The sequence below is a fragment of the Cucumis melo genome, chromosome 5, assembly GCF_025177605.1.
Source record: "Cucumis melo cultivar AY chromosome 5, USDA_Cmelo_AY_1.0, whole genome shotgun sequence".
Lineage (NCBI taxonomy): Eukaryota > Viridiplantae > Streptophyta > Magnoliopsida > Cucurbitales > Cucurbitaceae > Cucumis > Cucumis melo.
The window spans coordinates 1,157,560-1,183,242 of NC_066861.1; the positions used below are offsets into that span (position 1 = coordinate 1,157,560).

General features: G+C 32.5%; 5 protein-coding genes across 10 annotated transcripts; 4 read left to right on the top strand and 1 right to left on the bottom strand.

Moving 5' to 3' along the window:
• Positions 1-665: 665 nt before the first annotated feature.
• LOC103491506 (nuclear transcription factor Y subunit A-1-like) lies at positions 666-5,962 on the top strand. Of its 4 annotated transcripts, none has more exons than XM_008451487.3 (6): positions 666-1,087; positions 2,751-3,008; positions 3,181-3,293; positions 3,430-3,498; positions 3,953-4,117; positions 5,246-5,962. In XM_008451487.3, exons 2-6 carry the CDS (start codon positions 2,753-2,755, stop codon positions 5,666-5,668), a joined length of 1,026 nt encoding a protein of 341 aa, XP_008449709.1. In that variant the 5' UTR covers positions 666-1,087; positions 2,751-2,752; the 3' UTR covers positions 5,669-5,962. The 4 variants fall into 4 exon arrangements, with proteins under 4 accessions (XP_008449709.1, XP_008449708.1, XP_016900766.1 ...); XM_008451486.3 differs by having other exon boundaries at positions 704-1,087; positions 2,748-3,008; XM_017045277.2 differs by having other exon boundaries at positions 714-1,087; positions 2,748-3,008; positions 3,181-3,278.
• An 18-nt stretch (positions 5,963-5,980) lies between these two features.
• LOC103491505 (uncharacterized) lies at positions 5,981-7,499 on the top strand. Its single transcript, XM_008451484.3, has 2 exons — positions 5,981-6,947; positions 7,097-7,499. The coding sequence occupies exons 1-2, from the start codon at positions 6,629-6,631 to the stop codon at positions 7,360-7,362; spliced, it is 585 nt and encodes a 194-aa protein (XP_008449706.2). The 5' UTR covers positions 5,981-6,628; the 3' UTR covers positions 7,363-7,499.
• A 587-nt stretch (positions 7,500-8,086) lies between these two features.
• Positions 8,087-11,997, top strand: LOC103491504 (calcium-dependent protein kinase 8-like). 3 transcript variants are annotated; one of them, XM_017045293.2, is made up of 10 exons: positions 8,087-8,374; positions 8,722-9,261; positions 9,451-9,574; positions 9,672-9,815; positions 10,055-10,207; positions 10,307-10,422; positions 10,506-10,673; positions 10,923-11,153; positions 11,282-11,429; positions 11,603-11,997. In XM_017045293.2, exons 2-9 carry the CDS (start codon positions 8,755-8,757, stop codon positions 11,426-11,428), a joined length of 1,590 nt encoding a protein of 529 aa, XP_016900782.1. In that variant the 5' UTR covers positions 8,087-8,374; positions 8,722-8,754; the 3' UTR covers position 11,429; positions 11,603-11,997. The 3 variants fall into 3 exon arrangements, with proteins under 3 accessions (XP_016900782.1, XP_050941052.1, XP_016900783.1); XM_051085095.1 differs by having other exon boundaries at positions 11,621-11,997; XM_017045294.2 differs by having other exon boundaries at positions 11,754-11,997.
• A 233-nt stretch (positions 11,998-12,230) lies between these two features.
• Positions 12,231-12,957, bottom strand: LOC103491503 (photosystem II 5 kDa protein, chloroplastic). The gene has a single exon (XM_008451481.3). It carries the CDS (start codon positions 12,848-12,850, stop codon positions 12,374-12,376), a length of 477 nt encoding a protein of 158 aa, XP_008449703.1. The 5' UTR covers positions 12,851-12,957; the 3' UTR covers positions 12,231-12,373.
• A 7,791-nt stretch (positions 12,958-20,748) lies between these two features.
• Positions 20,749-22,681, top strand: LOC103491502 (uncharacterized). Its single transcript, XM_008451479.3, has 5 exons — positions 20,749-21,175; positions 21,350-21,616; positions 21,707-21,847; positions 21,941-22,159; positions 22,292-22,681. Exons 1-5 carry the CDS (start codon positions 20,774-20,776, stop codon positions 22,592-22,594), a joined length of 1,332 nt encoding a protein of 443 aa, XP_008449701.2. The 5' UTR covers positions 20,749-20,773; the 3' UTR covers positions 22,595-22,681.
• The last annotated feature ends 3,002 nt before the right edge of the window (positions 22,682-25,683 follow it).

Sequence of the window (25,683 nt, forward strand, 5' to 3'; positions counted from 1 at the left end):
CTAAACCAATAATCGTAGGTTTAATGTCTGTTTGGTTGGAAAATCGACTTTGATTGACTGATGCTCACCTTAAAGTTGGTTTTAGTACTGAAGTTGGAGGAGTAGTTCCTTCTTGGTTTTAGCCTTGTGCTTTGTTTCTTTTCTAGAAATAGATCTCTTGTCTTTCGACCATAGGTTTTTTCGACCATAGGCTTTTTTTTTTAGTAGGTTTGGAAGGCTAACTATAAAGAGAAATTTTATTATTATGCTTAGTAGTAATACTGAAGTTTCCTCCAATTCTCACGAATGAATTGAATTGTTAACGAACGAGTAACGGATGCTCATCTCTATTATGAAGAACTTGGTTGTAGGTTAAGGTTTCAATAATGGCATGAATGAAAAATGAAAAGATAAAATTTGGGGGGGGGGGGGGGGGGAGGGGGAGATGATATAATAAAGAGAGATGAAAGAGATATGAAGAAAGAAGAAATGGTTGAAAAGAGAAAAGATGCATTTAAAAAGACATGGGGGGGATACGTGGCATGCTCTGCTGTCGCTACTTTAAAGATGCGGTCCCCACTTTGGAGCCACCAAGCGTTTCCCGGACTTTGCTCGTCAAGTGCGTGTCACGTGGGGTCAAATTTTATATAATATTTTTATCCCAATTTCCCTCTTTTTTTTATCTATTCCTTAAGTTCTTAACCTCACCCCGCCGTGACATTTCCCCACTTCTTCTACTGGCAACCTGCTTTACCCTCTTCACTCTTTTCCTTCTCTATCCAATTTCCAAACCTTTGCATCTCCCGGAACAGTCGGTTCCCGGTAGTTGAAACTCAAGTCGGGTCCCGCGGTGGGTAGTGGGGTGGAGGTGAAGGGAACAGTAGCCGTAGCTCAGCTCTTGAATTTGAGTTCCCAAAAGGCTCTTTGCTTTACTACTCCAAATTACTATGCTCTCTCTCTCTCTCTCTCTCTATCTCTCAGTATGACAATCGCTCAACCACGGAATTGACTCTTCAACTCTTTCTTTTTTTTTCCCTGATTCTCTCAGCAGCGGGTTTGTTTTGTTTCCTGAATCTAGGGCTTCGGATTTCCTGAATTTTCCCTCCAAGTTAGTTTATCCATCTCTTTTCTCTGACTTGATTATGGCTTCTTTTTTCTTCTCATCTCTCAATATTACTCTAGGGTTTTCCCAATTCAGTTCTTTTTCTTTTGGGTTTTGTTTATTTTTTTTTAGTGTTGTTATTTCTTGCATGGAGTCGTGTTTGTTTGAGTTTATTGATTCAAGCGGGTAGGATTTTGGATTACTAGAGTGGAGAATTTCGCTTGGTGGGGTTTGTTTGTTTTGAGAATCGGGTGGAATTGGGATCTTGATGGGAATTTAGAAGTTGCAAGTTTGTTGATTTTTGCTGTTTTTTTCTTTTAAAGACTGAATTTGCTCCTTCGTGTTCTGTTTTGCTTCTTCGAATTGGAATCTATCCCACTTTTTGGGTATTGGGTTCTGTTTGTTGTTTGCATGTGGGGATTATGATTCGTGCAGTCCTTAATGGTTGAATTTAGGATGGATTGTCAGTCGTCAAATATCGAAGTGAACGTTTTTTATGGAACGGTATTAGTTACCTCTTCCCTTGCATGTAGATCATTGGTATGCTCAGCTTAGATGCCTAAGAGAACTTATTTAATCCAAGATACTAAACTATGATTTGATATATGGCTGGAGCGTTTAGGTGGATTCATCAATATTTTCCTGCAACTTATTCCCCTTTCATTGTTTATATGTCTTGAGTTGCGGTTGGAAGAGTCATACAAAAGGGTCGCCTTTGATAGTTTCTAGTCTAGCATGGAGAGAGATGGAGCACCAAAATAATAAGATATGACCGTGGATGTAGATAACAGAAGTTGTTTTGAAATTTTATGCATGGAAATAAATAGAGCTCAACTCAACATTGCGGGAATTGGTTTATGCTTTGAATTAAGCATTATGCTGCTCTTCTGTGTCTTCAAAATTGAAACTGTAGGAGTTCCAAGTTGTGATACAATTCCAACATTCTGCAAGCACAAAGTAGAAACTGATTTGTTTTCTACCTTTGATCTTGAATTCAATTGATGAATATCTGAATAAGTTTACCAGCTTAGCTTAAAAGACCCGAAGAAATTAAAGTTGTAGAGCATTTTACATCCAATGAAGTGATAAGCCTCATGCAAGCGATGATTGAGCAATGCTCTGCACAAGGATTGGAAACAGTCAAAGTATGACATGGGAAAGGTTCTCTGATCATAATTGGAAGGAAATGAAAAACATAGTTAATTGACTTAAGGATGGCACTTGCTGTTGCTTGAGGCTAAGCTTTTCTTTCTGATCATCTCCTAGCCTCTCCCTGTATTTTCTCGCAGTTTCCTTGATAGTGAAGTCTAACCCACCCTCTAATCTGACAGAAAACTATTGCCTCCACTCTCATCTCAGACCATTTTAGCTTCAGCTGGCTATTGAATGCTCTTTTTCTTTTTGTTCGCTCACACATGTTATTTTAAACCTGAGGAATCAAACTATTTTCCTCTCTTCAGAATAGAATATTGGACAAAGGCGATTTTTAAGGTTTTCAAAATGAACAATGTTTAATTCTTCTTCTTTTCCTTTCGATGCCTTCTTTTCAGTGCTTCCATCATAGACTGATGGCCTCTTCTCCGTTTGACCAACAGTTGTTTTGCATTGTCTGTGTATTCTAGTCGATTCCATTCTTATGTCTTATCTAACATATGTATTTCTTAAGAAGGTATGCAGTCAAAGTCTAAAAGTGTGAATCAACCAGAATCTGAACCACCAAATATGCAGCAGACTAGTAGTTATTCGGAACCTTGGTGGCGTAGTATTGGGTACAATCATATCTCCCCGCCAGCAGCCGGAGGAAATGTGTCCAATTCAACATCACTGGAATGCACCAATGGTGCTTCAGAATCTAATGATGGTCAGTCAATGTCAAATGATGATTTAAATGAAGATGATGATGATGACACCACAAAAGATTCACATGGTATGAACCTCAACTTGGTGGTGTTGCTTGCTAAATTGTGTTATAGGTCAAAGAAATGCACTTATTGTTTTTAGCCTCTTTGGTTATGAATGGGAATTATTATACATTTGAGGACAATGACAATATAGTCTCATTGGAATGTTAACAACCATATTATTGTCAAATTCACCAGCAAGTTATGGGCAAGTACAGAACAACTGTCAGCATGCTGTTTCTGCTGCACCTATAGTGCATAGTGGATGTATCACGCAGCCTCCTCAGCTTGAACTTGTAGGCCACTCTATTGTGAGTTCAATTTGCAAGTCTGGTTGATTATTATTACTATTTTTTAAGAAAAAAACATCCTTCTGACTCTTGGAGTCCAGTTTTTGAATATTGAAAAACATTGGTGGGATTACGAGCTTATTTTAATCTTTTTCAGGCATGTGCATCAAACCCATATCAGGATCCTTATTACGCAGGAGTGATGGCTGCCTATGGGCATCAACCGGTATGTAGGTTAAAATCATAAAAGATCAGGTGATGAGATATTGAGATGGTACATATAGATATGTATATGTTTCTTATAATTTTTGCACCGTATACACCAACTTTTTTGGTGTATACTAGCCATCGGTAATTTTGATGGTACTCTTGCTTTTTTTTTTCTTTCCTATTGCTTTACCTTTACAAGTATTCATGAACTTTCGATGTTGTTCCTTTTTCAGATTTTCACTTTCTCAAACTATTTCAATTAAAATAACACATGACTGTATGAGTGTTATCAGCGAACTGACTGAAAATTTCCAATTTCTTGGAAGAGGTTGTAGTCTGATAGTTGCAATATCTTGGCCTGGAATTATTTATTTATTGGCCACAATGTCTGGGGTCATTGTGCAATCTTACCACTTTTTTCTTATATGTAAGAATTAAAGCTTGCACTTGACAAGTCCTTCGTATGGTAGGGTTACCCTCCTTTTCTTGGGATGCCACATGCTAGAATGGCGTTGCCCCTTGAGGTGACACAGGAGCCTGTTTTTGTGAATGCCAAACAATATCAAGGGATTCTAAGGCGAAGACAAGCACGTGCTAAAGCAGAGGTTGAGAACAAACTAATTAAAGTTAGAAAGGTACGACTGATATTCAGAAGATTGCCTTTCATCTACTACAACTTGTCTCTTATACATGTTAAAGTAGCTGGAAATCTAGCAATGCTTTTTAATTGTATTGCACTTTTAATGAAGCTCATTTTTCCCTATGGTTCAAATTTCATTAGGTACCTTATAAAATTCTCACCTGGGTAGTTTTCTATTGTTTAATTACCATAAACATGTGAGTGAAGGGTGACTAAAAAATTATTTTGTTGTGCTTGACAGTGGGTGGATGTACTCACCTAGGCTTTTTTAGCATAGGTATCATCAGTAATTTTTCTGGGGATATACTTGATTTATTTACCTATTCTACCTTGAATATTTTGAATGCTCAGGATATAATTATTGCCAAAATGATTAATATTCCAGCTACCCACATTGAAAAGGTTTGCTTTATTATCATAATCAGATTCTGCGCAAGTGGGAAGTAACCCAAGTATTCTAGCTTAAACTTGCTGCGACGATTGTTGAGTGCTAAAATGAATGTGGTTAGGTACCAAATAACACACACCTATATGAATTGCCAAGTCGTTGTTTGAAGACCTTACAAAACTTATAGAAAAATTCAAAGAGAGGGCATAATATTGCATTGTGATTATGGTTATGTAAGACCAGAGGTTCAACTGAAGGTAAAATCACAACTGAGTTGGGATCAAAGCATTTACGTTTTAAATATGACTTCTGAGCCTTCATTTACATTTCACCTGGAATATTGGGGTGACCATGTGTGGTCGACTCACATTAATTCAAGTTGAGTTATACCGAGTCAAAGCTGGTCTTTCACAATTTCATGATTTCTTCTTGCCGTATATAGTTCTTTTTATAGCTAATTCATTACCATTTGAGATGAAGATGGCTTGGTTGACTCAGTAGTTTCTGCATACTGTTATATATATGTATGGATTGGACATGGTTAGATTTGAAAATCAAATGTCGTTGAGCGTTGGATGGTCATTGAGCAGGTTATTGTTTCTGTATGTGTGAGTGATGACTGTTCATACTCACCTTTTTTTCCCTCCATTTGAACATTTCTTTTGCTGTAGCTTATATCCGGGTATGCATGTTTCTGAAGTTCCTCTAATATTTAGTTTGTGTTGTGTTATGCAGCCATATCTGCATGAATCTCGTCACCAGCATGCCATGAGACGGGCAAGGGGTAGTGGAGGACGATTTGCCAAGAAAAATGAAACTAATTCCTTGGGTTCTACTATGAAGGATAAGGACTCCGGTTCTGGTCAAGCTATCTCATCGCACTCTGCTGGTTCATCTGGTTCTGAAGCAGCGCACTGTGCCTTGGCCGAAACCTGGAATTCTTCCAATGGCCAACAAGAAGCAAGGACCCAGTTGCATGAGGCATATGAAGCTCGAAGTTATGTGAATGGAAGTAGCCAATTTCATAATTACAGTAGCTTCCAAGCTTCTTCCTATGGTTTGCGATCTGGTGAGAGAGGCGATGATGGAGACTGCTCGGGACAGCAGCGAAGTATCTCAGAAAATCAGGCTGCTCAGAGGCGTCTTGCCATCAAGTGAACCTCCTGAGGTTGCATAAATATGGGCTGCCTCTCTTGGGGCTACATTCCCTGGCAGTTCTCTGCTGGGCGGCAAATCATTCTTGGCTTTGTTCTGGTGCTTGTTCCTTAATCGTAAAGGAGATAATATAAGTTGGCCATTTGGACCTTAGTTCTAGTTAAGTCCTTGGATGCTTTATTCCATCAACCTCCCCCATTTTTAACTTGTGTATAGAACAGACTTCATAGATTTCAAACGCTGTTCTTCTCAATTTCCAAACAACTTTGTTCAATGGGAATGCTTATCTGTTATGTACTTGTGAATGTGTCGTGAACTTTGATCCATACTTTGGTTGCTAATTTCATAAAAAGTTCTCCAGGTACCAAATAATTCTTGCTATTATATGGATCCTGATGTCAGCATCCACTGGAAACTTGATGATGCTTATTCAAGGTTTCTGACTAGAATAATTGAGCTTTTGTTTGTACCAAATGCTTGGACACAATTTGAGATGCTTATTTGATTACAGCTTCCATTATGCTTGATTTGTTTTGTGAAGGGCTAAACCTTGGAACTGCGTATTACTACTTCTGGAAGTGAAAGGACACTGATTTCACTTTGAAAACTGTGAATGAAATAAAGTCAAGCATAGCATCTTGTTTTCTTTTCCTTTGTGATCCCCAAATTATTTTTTAATGCTCTTTTGATTCCATGGTAGGCCGAAAGGCCATGTTGGTGGGGATTGGGGATAATAATAGAAAAATAGTTTCTTTATCAATAATTATTCTCCCAAACATATTTTGCCGATATTTTATTAAAAGAGATTTGATTTTTAAATAGCCATTGAATGTTTCTGTTGACTTGTCTTATTAGATGTTTAATATGAAGGACTATTATTATCCCAAGTGGCAGTGAGGACAACCATATTCCGGATTAGATTATGCCAATACTGGTTGCCAAACACGCTGCTTCTTCTAGGTGATGACTTATCATTATCCTGAAGCAATTTCATGTGGTAGTGTAATTAGCAGCTTCCAGATGCTTTCCCTTCAGTCTTTCTTCAATCAAAACCAGAGGCCGCCATTTATAGCCACCAAGAAATGCTCTGATGGTGTTTTGAAGATAAGGAAATTTCACCCATTTCATTATTCTGCTTCTCATTTTTCCATTTTGTGTGCAAGGGAGTCAGATTCTCAACAGTTTGAGGTTGACCCAGATAAGGCTAGGCAAGCCCTTCAAGAGCTTGATCAACAGCTTCAATCTTTCTCCAAGAAACAAGTCTCTTCTCCCAAGAAGAAAGGTAACCCCTCAACTTTTGAATTCAAAGTCTGAACTAAAATTTGTTGTTGTGTAACTTTGGTTGAAAACTGGACTGAACTTTGTATTATATAGAAGAAACCTCTATCACTACCTAGTATTGAGATTTTTGGTTTTGAAAAACTTTTGCAGTTGTTCAAGATATGAATCTTCCAAGAAGCCAAATGAGAGGAGAAATGACAGAGATTCCAGGGACTCTTTTAGCAAATTCAGCTGTTGTCCTCTTCATCTTCTCCATTTTCTACAATGTGCTGTTTTATACTGTCATAAAGCCTTCCATTGATGGTCCATTACCAAGTTCTATCAGTTCTGACTTTGAAAAAGAATCCACTCAGCCATCAGTTCTACAGCAGCTTCCACTTTCATCTATGTCCATATCCCCCTCACTTCTTAGTTAAAATATTTAATTATGATATTACAGAACTTCAACTATGGTTATCTAAATTGTATACATCAAGAAAAAGTGATCGAGATTACTTTGTTTACAGAGTATTATATTGATGGTATGCCAAAGAAAGCATAGCTTGTCGACTTATGTACTAAAGATTCTAACTTTAAGGTAGAATAAGTTACGAAGAAGGTTCTTATGTACCTTCTTATCATTGAGAGCAGTAATGTTTTTAGAAAGTCCATAAATTGTTATGTTATCAAGAAAAATTCAACTTTTAGAATTGGAATACACGAATTCTCAATTATAGTACAGAAGCCATTTTCAAATCAATTAAATAAAAGTACAAATTTGGAACATTTTTAATTTGGCTCGCACCTTTTTAAGATAGAAGGTACATTCTTCACACTCAACTTGGAAGGGTATTTTGATTATTGGATTGAACTTGGAATAATTTCAATTAAATTAAACAAATTAAGTGGTTGTAGTGTAATAGTCCTATCGTTATAATTTAATTAGTAGCCAATGGCAACATAAAAGCTAACCATAAAAATACAAGGACATTCTCAAATTATACCGTAGATTACACTCTAAAATAAGATTTTTAAATTGACTTTTTTTGTGAATGGTATTGGATAATGAGTCGTTTATTTGACTTGTAAATCCGACAGATACGATTTTCTTAAAATGCAATGATTATTGTAATAATTTCTTAAAATTAAATTGGGAAAAGAAAAAATGGACCTCGTGGATTGAAAAAGAGGGAGAGGGTGAGGGAGGAGGGTCTCGTTTGTCTTCCGTCTTGGTTGAATCCAGGAGGGGAGGAAGAAAATTTTCATTTGTGGAGGAGAAAGAAACAGTTTCTGGAACTCCATCAATCAGATCCCCTTCTGCATTCTTGAGATTCATCTTTCTCCTTCAAGATTTTTTATTCTAAGCCTCCCAATTCTCCTCTCGTCCAACTTTTCCAGCTGTTCTTCGCAATGTTGCTGTGATTCCTCAATTTCAACTCAAAATCCGAGGTGGGTTTTTGTTTTTATGGTATTTTAATCTCTCGATGAGGGAAAAAGAATTCTGGGTCATGTGCATTGTTATGAACATTGAATGGGCATCTCTCTCTTTTTTTTTTTTTAGTTTATTTTAGAATACCTTTGAGTAGGGTGGCTGTTTTATTCTCTGAAAATTTGTGATATTTTATGCAATTTTTGGATTTTTGTTTAGAAGAAATCGTCTTTTTTATTATATATGTCAGATTCTCATCTGGGTTGGTGTTGTTTATGAAAAAAGCTTTAGATCTTAGTTTCTATTTTGCATCTATGTTTCTGACCCTCGTCATATTTGCTTGATGGGTTTTGAAATCTCTCAAAAGGTTGGAGCATTTTGACGTTTTTCGATATTGCTCATGGGTAATTGTTGTGCTACTCCTAGCACGCCTTCAGCTAAGCCTAAAGGTAAAAACAAGAAGACCAATCCGTTTTCTGCTAAAGATGTCGAGAAAAATGTGAATGGTCATGGTAATAAGCTTCAGGTGCTGAGTGATCCAACTGGTCATAACATTTCGGCTCATTATGATCTTGGTCGGGAGCTTGGTAGAGGCGAATTTGGTGTAACATATTTATGCACAGATACAAATACAGGTGAAAAGTTTGCTTGTAAATCTATATCAAAGAAGAAACTTAGGACTTCTGTCGATATTGAGGATGTGCGAAGAGAGGTTCAAATCATGAAGCATTTGCCCAATCATCCGAATGTTGTTATGCTGAAGGATACTTATGAGGATGATCAGGCAGTTCACATTGTGATGGAACTGTGCGAGGGTGGAGAGTTGTTTGACCGAATTGTTGCTAGGGGGCATTACACAGAGCGTGCAGCGGCTGTTGTTATGCGGACAATTGTTGAAGTTGTTCAGGTGAAAAGAAATTGTTGGTTAACTTTTAAACATGGCAGTGTTTTATCTTTTTTGTAAGTTTAGTTTAGTAGAAGTTAGAACATGTCTTAATCTATTTGCATTTTTATATTGATTGTTTTTGCCGTATGATTTTAACATTTTTGTTCTCAAGGAGTAATGTTGTTTATTTACATGCATTTAATGTCATAGGCTTGTCATAAACATGGAGTGATGCATCGTGATCTCAAACCAGAGAATTTTCTTTTTGCAAACAAAAAGGAATCATCCCCATTGAAGGCAATTGATTTTGGACTGTCTATCACTTTTAAACCAGGTATTGCGGCTTGTATTCAATTGTGTGAGAATAATGTTATCATTATGTTCATGTCCTAAAAAAAACCTACAATGCATTAATGTTTCAATTGGATTAGGTGATGTATTCAATGAAATAGTAGGCAGTCCTTATTACATGGCCCCAGAGGTTCTGAAAAGGAATTATGGTCCAGAAGTTGACGTTTGGAGCGCCGGGGTTATCCTCTATATTTTACTCTGTGGCATTCCACCATTTTGGGCAGGTTTGAATTTTTGTTCCCTACAGGCAGTTCATGTCTTTAAACCCCTTTTTTTTTAATTAAAAAAAATTGTAATGGTCATATCTGGTAAGAACAGTGAATCCTTATACACCATCTGATTGAAAAATAAGTTCTCTTTGCTTCTGGATTGAATCTTTCGCACAAGTAGGACATTAAGTGTAACTTCTGTAGTTCCTTTTTCAGATTTCCTCCTCATAAGTTGCGTTTCAATTTTCATGTAGAAACTGAACAGGGTGTAGCACAGGCGATTATTCGCTCGGTTATTGATTTTAGGAGAGACCCATGGCCAAGAGTCTCCGAAAATGCAAAAGATCTTGTAAGAAAAATGCTTAATCCTGATCCCAAGCGACGCCTTACTGCTCAAGAAGTTCTAGGTATCATTGTCTACTGTCCACTGATTTCACATGCATCATTCCGACTTCTGGGTCTTGTTTAGAACTTTCACACAATACCTGAGACATCACTTTGTGCAGACCATCCGTGGTTACAGAATGCTAAGAAGGCTCCAAATGTTCCATTAGGCGAGACGGTAAAAGCAAGACTCAAGCAATTTTCTGTGATGAACAAGCTCAAGAAACGGGCCTTGAGGGTAATCACAAAAGTCATTTGGGGTGTTTTATAGAATAGATTGTCTGAGTTATAGATGACATTTCATTTGATTATTTTCCTTAGGTGATCGCCGAGCATTTGTCGGTTGAGGAAGTAGCTGGCATAAAGGAGGCATTTGATATGATGGACGTTGAGAAGAGAGGGAAGATAAATCTCGAGGAGCTGAGAAGTGGATTGCAAAAACTTGGACAACAAATTCCAGAAGCAGATCTTCAGATACTGATAGAAGCAGTACGTACCATTACATTGTACTTTCGTACCCTTGAGGCAAAATTTGCAATCTTCCTTTCCTTCTTTCTTGGACTTGTTTAGTTTTTTTTTTTTTTTCCGATAAATGTAGATATTGAAGCCAACGTTCTCGAAAAAGAAAACAAAAAAAGAACCACAAACAATTAGATACTTGGATTTGTGGCGTCTGTCTTGTGTAGTAGTAATCAAACTTTTAGACACAATTACCGACTCAAATTTTGCTTTTAACAGGCTGGTGTTCAGGATGATGGAGCTCTAAACTACGGAGAGTTTGTTGCAGTTTCAATCCACCTCAAAAGGATGGCAAATGACGAGCACCTTCATAAAGCTTTTGCATTCTTTGATCAAAATCAGAGTGGTTTCATTGAAATTGAAGAGCTTCGAGCTGTGTTGCTAGACGATGAAGAAACAAATAGCGAGGATGTCGTCAGTGCCATTATGCACGATGTTGACACAGATAAGGTTGGGCATTGTGGTCTGCTTAGATATGCTTCATAGTTCTAGTTCCTGCTTGGCCGTAGAGGTCGATTTGAAATAAATGTGGAAACTTATAGACCAGTTCTTCCAACCCTTCTATTCTGCTTTTGTAGGATGGACGCATAAGCTATGAAGAGTTTGCAGCCATGATGAAGGCAGGAACGGATTGGAGAAAAGCGTCGAGGCAATATTCACGGGAAAGATTCAACAGCCTAAGCTTGAAGTTGTTCAGAGAAGGATCATTGAAACTTACTAGTTAAGGTAGATGAACCTTCCAAAAGATGAAATGATTCAACTGATATTTGAAGAAAGCAAAAAATTGGAGTATACAAATATATTTATGTTGGGTATCTTCTATTCATTTATGGTTTAAGAGCTATATGATCAATGGCCTATAATTATTAATATTATTATCATTTGATATCTATTTCAAGTGAAAACCATTGGATCAGGATCAAGGTCTCAAGTGTGTGAACAATGTGAACATCTTCTTTCCAACTGTATTTTTAGAGCTTTGCTTGTGTTTTTGAAGAAGCTGTATGCAAAAGTAGAGCTGATGGGAATTTACTGGCCTTCTATTTGTAGAAGTAGACAGAGAGAACTCTTTCTGGGACTTCTTGCCAACCTCCCTGAATGATGATGAGTTCTAACTTCATATTCTTGTAGAGACAGAGAGAGATAAAGTTCCTTATTTCGTCCAATCGTCGCTTTGATTTTGAAACACTTCTCGATGATGTACACGAAATCAAAAGACCACAAAAGAATTCATTTCATGTAGAGAGAAATTTCTGAATTGAGACGATGATAAAGATTCGTACGTGTTGATTCACTTGTTTGATTAAACTATTTTTTTTAATCTACAATTTATATATGAAACGATCATGAGTATAATATATTCGTAATGATCATGTGAAAATTCAAACTTGCAACTACTTTGAATGAGTTATTATCAAATGTGGTGTTTGTATAGTGTTATGATCATCAACATTGATAAAATGTGAAGAAGAAAAAAAGAATACTTGAATGAACTTTGAGACTGAGAAAGGCAAAAACAAGAAAAAAGGACATGAAGAGAGATTCATGGCAATTCATAGCTTTGTTTTACAGATTTTACAATCAAACTCCAAAGTCTGAAACCAAATGGAAGGGTTTTAATAGACAAGAAGAAGAAAGACAACAGAGAAAAAAAATACATCTCTTCAAAATCACTTGCGGCAAATACGGGCAGTAGGCATTGTGACACAGATTGGAGCATACTTCTGCTTGGCTTCAGGAGACCCACGTGCCGGCTCATCCGCCATCGCCGCCTTCGCCAAGGTTGCCGCAGCTACTGTGACAGCAGCCGCCACCAACTCCCGCCGCCCTTGCCTGCTCTCTACCTTCACATTCTTGACCTCCAAGTTGACATTGGAGGTTTCGTTAGAGGTGGATGCTTTGGCAACAATAAGGGCTCTACGGGGGGTGGCGGAGGGTTGTTTGGTGGCGGTGGTGGGGAGGAAGGAAGCTGTCATAGCCATGGAAGCCATATTTAGGAAATTTGAGAAATTGGGGTTAGAGAGATTGTTGATAAGTTGAGGAATTGGGTGAAGGAGAAATAGGATGTAGTTTATGTTTGGGAGTGTGGGAGGAAGTGAAGTGATTGAAGGTTCATGTTGATTCTTTCCATTGAAGACATCATCCATTTCCTTATCTCAACACATCTTTTCTAACCACTATTTTCTTGCCACGTCTTCTTGCTTTATCTCTATGCCTTTACAAACTTTTCCTTTACATCACATTCACAAAACACAATCTAAATGTATGAAAGAATAATTACACTTGATATCGGGGCATATGGGACGAAAAATGATTCATAATAGTCTAGATATTATAATAATGTCTTTGAGAGACTATTATAGTATGTGTTTGGGGTGCAGACTTGCCGCTCCACGTTTGGGGCATGGATCAAGCAAAAGAGGATTAGGGTTATTTTACTCCGTGTCACACACTGTTTCATTCTCTTGGTTGAGTGCATTTCGGGACCACTAAAAATTTTGTTTTTGTCAGGGTCAATCTCGATTGAGATCAACCTTGAGATTCTTCCTAAAATTTTCAATTGTCCTGAGATGCATCGATCAAGAGAATGGAACAGTATGTGGCAGGAAGTGGTACACTGTGTGGTAGGGAGTGAAATGACCATAATCTCCCTTTTGCTTAATCCATGACACGTGCTCACTCCATTCCTCTAAGCCTAAGGGCCAAACACGCCTAAGAGTTTTAGGATAATAGTAAAGTTTTGGGTAAAAATCAGCTTCAACCCTGAACTTTAACTTTTCATATCAATTTAAATCCAAAACTAATAATTATATCATTTCAAACTCCAAACTTTGGGTCGTCTCAACTTAAACCTTAAATTAATAGTTATATCAAATTAGACCTTGAAAATTGTATCGATTTAAACCTTAAACTTTCATAAATATAACAATTTAAATCTTTAATTCTCATAAATGTATCCAAATAAAAATAAATGAGGGTTTACTTTTTTTTTTCTTTGCTTTTTCTTCGGGTTTTCCTTGTTCTTCTTCCACTCTCTTAATTGGAGAGTTTAGATTGATACACTTATCAAAGTTCACGGACTAATTTGATATAACTATTAGTTTGAGGTTTAAATCGATACAACCCCAAATTTAGGGTTTAAATTACTATTTTGACAATATTTTAAAAAAATTGCAAAATAGCAAAATCTATTATCGATAGATTTTATCACTCATAGACTTTTACTAACAATATAGATTATCATTGATAGGTTTTGGTAATTATATCTAAATTTTGTTATATCTGTGAATTCTTTTATTGTCCTATATTTGCTAATATTTTGGACATGGTTGTTATATATATAATGACCCTTTTTTGTAACGGAAAGTATTTAGTTTTATAGTTTCATACTATATATTGAAATCAATTAATTTTTCGTTTAGTTATGCTAAAAATGTTGAATCAAATGAGTATGCATTAATCTTAACTTCAAATATTCAACCCTAATTCATGAACGGTAAGTCTTAAATTAAATATAGTCCAAAGGGTTAGTTCTTTTGTGCTTTTTTTTTTTATTTAATTATTATTATTATTATTATTATTATTATTATTAAAGAAATATGAAATGATATTTTAAATCTTTATGTTATTTAAAATTAAATATTATGATTAAGAAAAAGGGTAATGTACTTTGTAGTATAAAGACTGTTTATATGTTCTGATTGGTGGCAGGGACTTGGTTGTGCTTTCACAATTACCAATTTATCCAAATATTTTCAAATTTTGAAATTGTGATATCCAAATTCAATTGGGCCTCAAATCCCCTTATTTTGGGCCTTGATTTCCGAGCCACTTAACTTGGGCCTGATGCTCCACTAACCAATCACATTTCATGCACTCCTTTCCTCACTGTTCCCCCTCTATTTATTATTCTAACTTTTTAATATCCTATTTTATTTCAAAAAAAAAAAAAAAAAAATCAATTGTAGTTAAAAATACAGCACCCAAATGGAAAGTATTAGCAAATATAATACGATATAAAAGAAATACAAACGTAGCTAAATTTAGATAGGGCTTCGAAAACATATCGAGGATGAACAATATCAATTATATGAGTCTACTACTAATAAGATAATATTAGTTATTCTTTTCAAAATGTTACTCTACGTTAGACTATTAACTTTAAAAATGTTACCAATTACAACTACTCGCTTTACATTTTAGGAAATTTGCATTATCTTTTAATAAATGGGCTACCCGAGCCAAACTTCCCACCTCACGATATGTTCCGCTTGGATTGGTCGACCATAGCAAGTCCTAGGCCGTGTCTAAGAAGAGGGGCAATATCCCATTCCCTTAACCTAAACCATTTGTTGGTGATTTAGTTTTGTTTTCGCTTCATTTTATTTGGAAGAATCTAAACATTTCTTAATAAAATTATTTTACTTAGAAATGACTTCACCATACCAAAAAAATTAAGAACCATTTTCAAATATAACGAAAATGAACAAAAATCTATGATAATTCACAATAGACCAAGATAACATATCATCATGATTGACACAGATATATTGAGATATTTTACTATATTTATAAAAATCTTAAGAAGTTTTGTTATTTAAAATAATCTCTAAAAAAATTAATATGAAAAATTGGATTAAACAGTTAATACATACACGCTAACATAAAGATAGTACTTTCACAACTTTTTAATGAAACCAAGTGGACTATTTAAACCTCCCGACTAACTTACTATGACTTATTTTTGGCGTCTTTTCAAATAAAAGTATAGCAAAATTTTAGATCTATCAATCTATTAGTGATATTAACATACATAGATAGAAATATCGGTATTTATTATTGATAGAATTTGAAATTTTGCTATATTTCGTAAATATTTCCAATAGTTTTTTTCATTTACAACAATTCTCTTTTATTTTTGTTCTAAAATACAATTTTCAAATATAATAAAAATGAATAAAAATATTTACAAAATGTAACAAAATTTTACAATCTATCCATGATAATTCACGATAGACCAAGATAACATACATAAAATTTGATATTTTGTTATATTTGTAAATATTTTAAGAAGTTTTGTTATTTAAAATAATCTCTTAAAAATTAATATGAATAATTGGATTCACCAACATAAAGATAGTACTTTTACAATTTTATAATGAAAGTGAGGGGACGATTTGAACCTCCTTGACTAACTTATTTATCGTTTATTTAGAGGACATTTTCTAATAAAGATGTGACAAAATTTTAAATCTATCAATAATAGTGATAACATGAATAGAAGTTGTAGTGTTTATCACGAATAGAATTTGAAATTCTACTATATTTTTTAAATCTTTTCAATAGCTTTTTTATTTTATTTCTCTCTAAAGAAACAAAAAGATAATAAAGCCAAACAAATCAACTTATTTATTTTTTATTGTTACTGTTTTAACTTTTGTAAGGGGGAGCTGACTTCTTGCATTGCAGGTACTATTATAACATTATTAAGATTGGGACAAAACAAGTCAAATACAAAACTACGAGTGGTTGAGCATTGAAATTTTGAAATATATATATATATATATATGTATGTATGTATGTATGTGGATAAGACAAAATTAAAGTAATAGTGAAATTACTCGTGAAGGGAGATGAGATGGTAGAAATTCAATCTAAAGGGAAAATACATTTATTCCCTACTGTTTAAATATGCATATCAATTAAAGCAATGAGGAGTTATATCGATTTAAATTCAAAATATTATAATCAATAATAATTAAATTTTAAAATTGTCATAAGTGAATCAATTTATTTCATATCTTAATATTACCTTTTAAAATCATACACACATCAATTTCCTATGCGTAGACTTCTTTTTAAGTGTATTAATAAAATGAATGATTATAATTAATGTAAAGATGATTTACAAAAGAAAACCTAATTGATAGGTTTAAATTGATTCACCTATCAAAATTTTAAATTTAATTGATAAAAATATAAGTTGATCACACAATAATTATACAATAATTATATATATATATAAATTTAGAGTTTCAAGGCATAAATTCATATATGTCTTAAATCTAACCTAATGATTTGTATATTCATTGTTAAAATGTTACTTTAATGAGTCCAATTTTAGTTTATATGTTTACCATAAATCTTAAATCTAGTTTAAATCAAATCTAAAAAAAATATTTGCGATATTGTTAATGTTATAAATAACTAGAGACATGATAAGTTAAAAAATCACTTCATTCAATCATAAAAACGGAGAAATAAGTGATCATTCAATCATAAAAACGGAGAAAATAAATGATCTTCAAACGAGAGATTCGTCACACCAAATTATTCATATGGTTTATACTAATTTAGGGATGGAACTACAATAGACAGGACACTAAGATAATGCGAGGAAAGTGATGGTGTGAGTTAGAGAGGGGGGAGGGTGACGTGGACAATTGGAGATGAAGTTGAAGAGCGGTCACATCATTCGTGTGAGTTTGTTGGTTTGAAGCGCTCTCTACTCAGTCTACACTGTCTACACTGCCACTCCACTATTTACTACTTTTCACACCCTTTTTCATTCAACTCTCTTTTCAATTTTTTTCAATTTTATTGGATAAATTTTTTACCTTCGAATTTTTAGGATTATGTGTATTTTATTTATAAAAGCTATTTTTTTTTTCCTTTTAGTCCTTACAATTTTTAAATATAGTTTAAAGAGTTCTGTTTCTTTTCTTCTTCTTTTCTCTTTTAATGATTTTAGTTTTTAAAAATTAAATTATTGTATGTTCTATGTAGAATTGTCTTTAATTCTAAATATCATATCATTATTTTAAAAAATAAATAAATTACACTAACTATTTTAAAATCTTATTCATCAAACTCAAACTAAATGCATGTATTTTTTTTAAAAAAATACATGTATTTTTCTAGAAGTAGTCAATTTTATTATATAAGACTTTAATTGAAAATAGATGTAAATCAAAATAGACATTTTAATTTAGGGTAGTGATTAGCGAATGTAATTACATGACAACAAATAAATAAATTGAAGTATAAAAAAATAAAGATAACATTTTAACTACTGGCGTTGGGTGTTTTGAATGGAATTCAAATCATTCAAAGAAATTTCACTCCAAAGAATAATTGAATACGTAATTTTAAAAAGTACTGACAGAAATTAGTTTTTTTTTTTTTTTGGTTCAAATATAGCCCAAGTTTAACTTTTCTTATTTTGTTTTAAATTGCATTTGAACTTGACTAATAAAAACTACACACACATATATATATATATTCTATTATTTATGGTTCAAAATAACAATATCAAACCAATATCATAATGTAATAAGATATAGGTCTTGTGCCCCGAATCTTTTGATTTAATTAAAAAACAACATGTATAAGTTTAAGAAATATATAAACAAAGATTTAGCCCATTTCTCAAATAACAATTACTTGGTCTTGGGGCAAGTCGAGAAATGTCCTTGCAAAGGGAGTTGAGTTTTAGATGTAAATTAAATTAAGATAATATGTAGTATAGTTGTTCCTTTTGAAACAATCCTAATAATAATAATAATGCATGGTACATTTTACAACGGTAAAAATACATGAAATTGCGTGACCAAATTGCAAGTCCAAGTAAATATTAAATTAGAGCCACTTACAATTTTATAAAAGATTAAAAAACCAAAGTTCAAAATCGTATTGATATTATGTATAGTATAGTCTACACGTTGATTATTAACCTCAATAATCCTTAATCTTTAAGCAATTTCAAAAAGCAGCAACAAAGAAAAAAACACAGGGATTTTCAAATATAACAAAATAGATTAAAATATAGCAAAATTTCATATATATTAGTGATAAACTTCTCTCAATTTATCAATGCCTATTAGTGATAAGCTTCTCTCAATTTATCAATAATCTATCAATGCCTATTAGTGATAAACTTCTCTCAACTTATCAATAATTTATCAATGCCTATTAATGATAAACTTCTCTCAATTTATCAATGTCTATTAGTGATATTGATTAGACACTCAAAATGAACCAACATATTTAAAAAATATCAATGTCTATCAATGATAATGATAAACACTACTAAACAACAAGTGATAATGATAGAGACTCCTTGTTTATTAATGTTATTAATAGACACCTAATGTTTACGAAATATAAATATTTGTTAGTGTCTATCATCAATAAAATGTGAAATACTTTTAATAATTTTGTTATTTACAATAATTTTCGATATTTTATACTTCATTTATTAAAGAAAAAATAATTGTTATAAATAGCAAAAAATTGGAACTATTTTTAGCTATAGAAAAAAAATATACTTAAATAGACTACAGCAAATTTGATAGCTTCTATTATTTTTTAAAATAGTTTCAATTTTTTTTAATTATATTTGAAAATATTTTTAAAAAATAAACCTTGATACTTATTGTTAGGAGTTTTGACACAAGAAAAAAAATGAAGTTTTTAAATAGAATAGGGACAAAGCATGATTTAAGTATATAATGAAATGAAATAGTTAGAAGTGTCTAATTCTAATTTTTCTTTTTCATGCAAATCAAATCTAATATTGTGTCACACTCTGTCAAGAAGAATAATGTAAATATATTTGTGAGATTTGTTCATTTTGTCAGTTGAAGTTTAAACCCCATAAAAAAGGGAATTTGAATAATTTTTTTTAAAAAAAAATTAAGGAATCTATTTTCTTAGAAGAGAAAGTCCAAAAGCTCCAACAAACAATTCCCTTAAACGGCACGTACCAATATTTTTATTGTGTAAATATCCACCACCAATCATATATAATTATATGAATTTTGGCTGACACAAATACCTTGTTAACTGTGACTGTTCTCACTATTGTTTCCCTTTCCCTAACATTTTAAATATTTTTAATATTTCCTTTTCTTTTCAAAATCCTATTTTATTTTTTTATAAAAAAAAAATCCCTAGTTTATTAGTTCAAACATTCAAATACTTATTTACTTACCCTACTTTATACCATTGTTTATTTATTCCATTCTTAGAACTATTTTTTTAATAATTAAAATTTTTGACGTGAATGTATATTTTTGGATAATTTATTTCATTCATAAGTTTTGATAGGATAGACACAAACCGAAGTTATTTTCAAACTTTAGTATGATTGTGATACCATTTCAATCTATGAGAATGAATGAAGAGATTCAAACTTTTCACTCAATCAAAAATATGTATTTAAAATCGTGTTCAAATTAGCACAATATTAAAAGCATAAACTAGTTGATTAATAATCATTTATATAAACAAATGCACACAAAATAAGATAGATGGTTAAGTTTTGAAATATACTTGGGTTATGTTTAAATAGTAAATAATAAAGAAAAAAGTAAGCATTAAGAAAAAGAGTGGTTTCTCGAGTAAATTATAGGACTTGAAACATAACAACATTTAAAAGTGGCATGTTGGGACTTGAAGAACTAAAAATAAAGCAGGGGAAGTTCAATAAAACAATTAATTAATTAGTAAGGATTTGACCGTTGTGCATTAAAATAATTTAAATAAAACACACACATTATTGTTTGTTTAAGTTTAAATTGAAGCAAAGGTGTGTGTGTTGTGGTTTGTGCTGACTTTATTATTTATTAGTTATTGGTATTTGGTTTTTGCAAACATTTTACCCAAAATCCGAATCCTTCTTTCTTCATCTCTATCCTCCATTAATGGAGAAATCAAGGTCTCATTCTTTAAATCTTAACTCATTCTCCAAGGAAATAAATTAAGCTCATGCACAAAAAAAAGAAGAAGAAAAAAAAAAAAGAAAGAGAAAGAAACACACATTACAATTCACAACAGCTTTCATTTGAAATCTCTGGACTCTTACATTTCACGAGGTTGCACGCCTAAGCTTAGCTTCTCTCCCAATTCGATTTTTCTCCAGCTTTCTCTCTGTCTTTTTTCTAGTTTTGTTCTTCTTATTTCTCTCTCTGGTTTTTCGTTTTCAAAATCCAAAGAGGGTTTTTTTTTGGTTTTTAGGTCCATTTCTTTTTCATTTTCATTTGATTCCAATGTCATCATTGGCGACAGTGATGGCTACTAGAAGGCCTAAATGGCAGTACCCACAACCGGCGCCGCCGACTCCGAGGATTCTCCACTTTCCAAGGAGGCCAAGGATGCGGCGGCGGCCGTCCAAGAGTTTACCAACAAAACCCACTTCAGATGGGAGAGGGAAGCTCGAGGCGTTGTTTGGTCAGGAACGGGAGTTTTTGAAGGAGGGTTTTCCGGTTGTTTTGATGGATGGTGAGAGAGAGAGGGGAGGTTATGGGGTAGGTGCTGCGGCCGCGGAAGAGAAGTGGCGGTTTCAGGCGGAAATGTTGAGGGCGGAGTGTAATCTGTTGAGGATGGAAAGAGAGATTACTAACAAGAAATTGGAGAAGATGAAGAGTCGAATGGAAAGGACTCTGAAATCGGCTGTTCAAGCTCTTGTTTCTGTGAGTATTTATCTTTTTTTTCCCTCAATTTCAGTTCTCTGTTTTTAATGGAACTCAAAAATTCTCAAAGGGAAAACGATTAATTTGAACTCTAACATAGGAAGTAATGTTTTTGTACTTGGGTATTGGGATTTTGTGAGACAGAATCATATTCTGAAAACTAGTCTGTTGCAGGGGAGAAACAAGATATATGAAGGCAAGGACACGAAGATGGTATTGGAGGATGAGATCAACCATTTGGCTCAGAAACTCGAGAGGTTGCGAAGAGGATCGAGAGATAAACAAATAGAACTTAAGAAGAGTAGTAATTTTGACAAACAAGCGTCATTGCTACAGAAAAAGCTTGAGAAAATTGGAGAGGATACTGATGAACTGAAAGTTATAGAAACGAAGAAGACTTGTAGAGATCAAGAAAGCTTCATATCAAATGGCAAATTCAATGTGAGGAGAATGGTTTAATCTAATTATCTGTTTTGTGATCCTAATTGTTAATGGTATCAATCTAATCAACTATTGTTTAAAACTTTGAAGAATGTTCAGGTGGATGTTTTGAAGAGAAAAATGGAGGATCTGTCTAAGGGAACTTTGTTAGAGAGAATGAGGGAGGAATGTAGGTCTATGCTTTCCACTCCAGCCACCAGCTCCGTCCGCACCGCCACTCTAGCGAATCTGGTAAAATTTCTCTTCTCGAGTGATCTAAATTAACCTAATTTGAATTGAATTAAAATCTCTAATCTTTAATCATTGCGTTCTTTAATCGTTCAGGACTCAACATTACAAGAACAAAATCAATGCTCAGGGCATTGCAAGGCGATTATTCGAAGAATCACAGAGCAAGTTAAAGCTGAAAAAGATCAATGGTCACAAATGCAAGAGATGTTGAATCAAGTAAGGGAAGAAATGGAAGAATTACAGGTTTCTCGTGAGTTTTGGAAAGATCAAGCCCTAGAATCCGAATCACAAATCCAATCTCTTCAATCCTCCGTAAGAACATAAAATTTCTTCTATAAAACTACATTACCATAATCAATCTTAAACCTAATATTCAAAAGTTCAATTTCAGTTACCTTAGCATCTAATTGACGATTGAATTCAAAATCACGATTGTGGTGGTAGGTTGAAGAATGGAAAGAGAAGGCAATGGCGCATGAAAGCAAAGTGAAGAAGAAGGGACAAGGTTCAGTTTCACCACCAGATGAAATGGAGAAGCATGTGTTGATTTGCCGAGTGAAGGAGAAGAAGAATCATAATCTAGTTCTCCATGCAAGGGATGTTCGAAGCAGACGGAGAGAGATCTCCATTGATGAATTACAACAAGAACAACAACAACAACAACAAAAACTTCATACGCAAATCAAAACGATTGAGAAAATTCAGCGATTACCTTTTCGAGAAATCGGGAACCATCTTCATAAGTGAATTTGAAGTGTTCTTCTTTTACTTTTTTTGGATGCATTTTGGTTTGTTTGTTTTCCCGAATTTGTAAATATACGTTGATGAGGCTGTTTAAGGAAACCTAATATTTTAAGTTAAAATAGGTATTTATAGATAGGGCAAATAACGGAAATATCCATATCTTTACTCCAACTTACATTGTATGTACTCCAACGGTTACTCCCTCCATTTTTTAATATGACCAAAATTCAAAAAATTTTATTATTTCTAAACTAAATAAGAAATTTATTTTAACTGATAAAACGGTTCAAATATTTACAAAATACAATAAAATTTTAGATTTTATCAATATCAATAGTCAATAGACAGTAATCGACTCTAATACTGTGCTTCGAGTAAGAATTATCTAAGATTATAATAATAATTCTTTGACGTGGTAAATACTATTTAAAAGTTACAAATCAGTTATAATAAACATTATTGCAAAATACTCATTTTGCTCTGGTTTTTACTGTTTTACTTCTATAATTTTTTTTCGTAAAACCAAATGTAATGAGTTTTTGTTCTTTAGTTATTTTTTTTTTGCTTTGAAGTGTAAATAGTTTGTATTTTTTTTATTATTCATGAAAAATTCTCATTTTTTATTCTTTGCTATAGTGTTTATCGTTTTTAAATTAAAATAGTTTACACCTCAAAATATGTATAATTATAACTTTAGCTAAAATAATTTACGCTTTAAATACAAACTATTATAACTCAATTATAATAAACCAAGATTGCAATAAGTCACTCCTTGCTCCACATGCATGGGCTTGAAGAAAATAATGAAATAAGCACTACAAAAGAGTATGCCTTTATGGTTTCAGATTGTCTTTTAGTTAGATATTTTAAGTTTGGATGTGCTAACTCTGTAAATTTTCTTTATTATTAAGAAATTAAGGGTCTGTTTGGATTGACTATTGAAAAAAATATTTATTTTAAAAAATATATATATATATATATATATATATATATATATATATATATATATATATATATATATATATATATATATATATATATATATATATTTTATAAAATGAGTTTAACATCTAAACACTTACATGTTCGATTTGACTACTTTGTAAATGTTTATATTTTGTTTGATTTATCTTATACTAACAATGTTTATGCTTAGATCAAATTGCCATAAAAGACTAGTAAACATTATGAATTAATTTCATAAAGAAATATACATATTTTGAATCTTTTTTTTTTTCAGAAATATATTTTTAAAATTAATCGCACGTTATCTTGAATTTATTAATATTTTAGTTACTTGAAACTAAACATTAATTTCATTTTTTTGTATTAATTTTTTTTCAAAAATTCAATTTTAAAAACACAAATATCTTGAAATGTAAATACATAACCACAAAGAAAAACAATTGATTTCCAACAATAAAATATAAATAAGATAAATAATTTTTTCCAGACAATATAATATCAACTAGACAAGAAGATGTGCAATTCGATCACGATCTTCATTCATCTTCGTTTCACGAATCGAACGATCATGTTCTTCATTGACGTTCTCATGATATCTTTCACAAAAGTTAAGGTGAAGTAGATTTGGTTGAGAGAGAAACATTTGTAAATCTCTATATTTGTATGTATATGAACACACATTAAAAAATATTCAAAATATTAAAAAAACAAAAAGAATGACGGAGTGAAAAATAGATACTAAAAAGAATAAAAAAAGAAGAAAAATATATATTTGGAAGGAATTCCTGGTTAAACATAAAAAAAACATTTATTCTAAAATTTGATTAATATGTTTTCTCTATAATGATTTATTTTATAATCTCATTTTTCTTAAAATTATTTTAAATTAATGTCAAATACCTCAATTTATCTTAAAATGAATTATTTTAAAAATTAAACACTTTAGAAATCAATCCAAACTCACTATAAGATTTGAAAGAGAGAAATTGTTTTGTATGATTATATCGAATTTCATCTTGTTATTTTTTTTCCTAGTACATAGTGTTTTTATTTGGTGGAGGTCTTTCCAACCCATTTAACCCATTCATTATGACATGTAAATTTGCAATATATAATATATATAACTTATAAATATTAAAATTCATGCATATTATTATGAAATTTGTAATAAATATGTAGACAAATTTGAGTATTTTAAGTTAATAAGAGAAAACACTTAAAATATTCAACCCGACCCAATCCAATCCTTACAATTTGGGTTGGATAGTTCGAGTTGTTCGGGTTATTTGAACACGCCTAGTTTTCCAAAGAGTAATTGTGTTTCGAAAATCATAATAACTATCAATCCAAGCATAGTTAAAAAGAATTGCTTGTACATGCAATATGAGTTAAGCTCTGACATCTGTATCTTCTTAAAGACAAAAGGTCTTGAGTTCAAACCTCCCACCCCATATACAGTATGTAGAACAAATATATTACATTCGTTAACAATTGATTTTATTACCTAGTATGTTATTGGATCTTCATAATATACCAAGTTTTATTCAAAACATTATTGTATGAGAAAGTACACAAAACATATATCATGACATGATGTACATATTATGTAACTTAATAAATGTTATAATTATATTTCATATAAACACCGTAATTATATTTCAAAACTCGAACAATATAAAAACATAAGAATGAAAAAGAAGAGAGACATAAATCATGTAAAAAATCATATAACAATGACAATAACAAATAAAAATAAACAGAAATTTATATGAAAAAGAAAAAAACAAACCAAATATTTACCATTAAAAATAAATATGTACCATCTCACATTCAACAAATTGAATCTCATAAAATTAGAAAAAAAGAAGATATATATATATATATATATATATATATAATTTAACCTATATATTTAGGCTACATCCGTAGAAATTTAACCCCATCAAAGAATAAGTTAGGAATAGGGCAAAATCCCATTATAATCATTCATTTTTTTTATCATTATCTTAATTTTACCAGCCAAGGTAAATTCTATGTATTGACATATTTAACTCACCGACGGATTTAGTGTAAACTCAGGAGAACTCAAATCCTCCCTTTAACTCACTTTGCACATCAATATCATT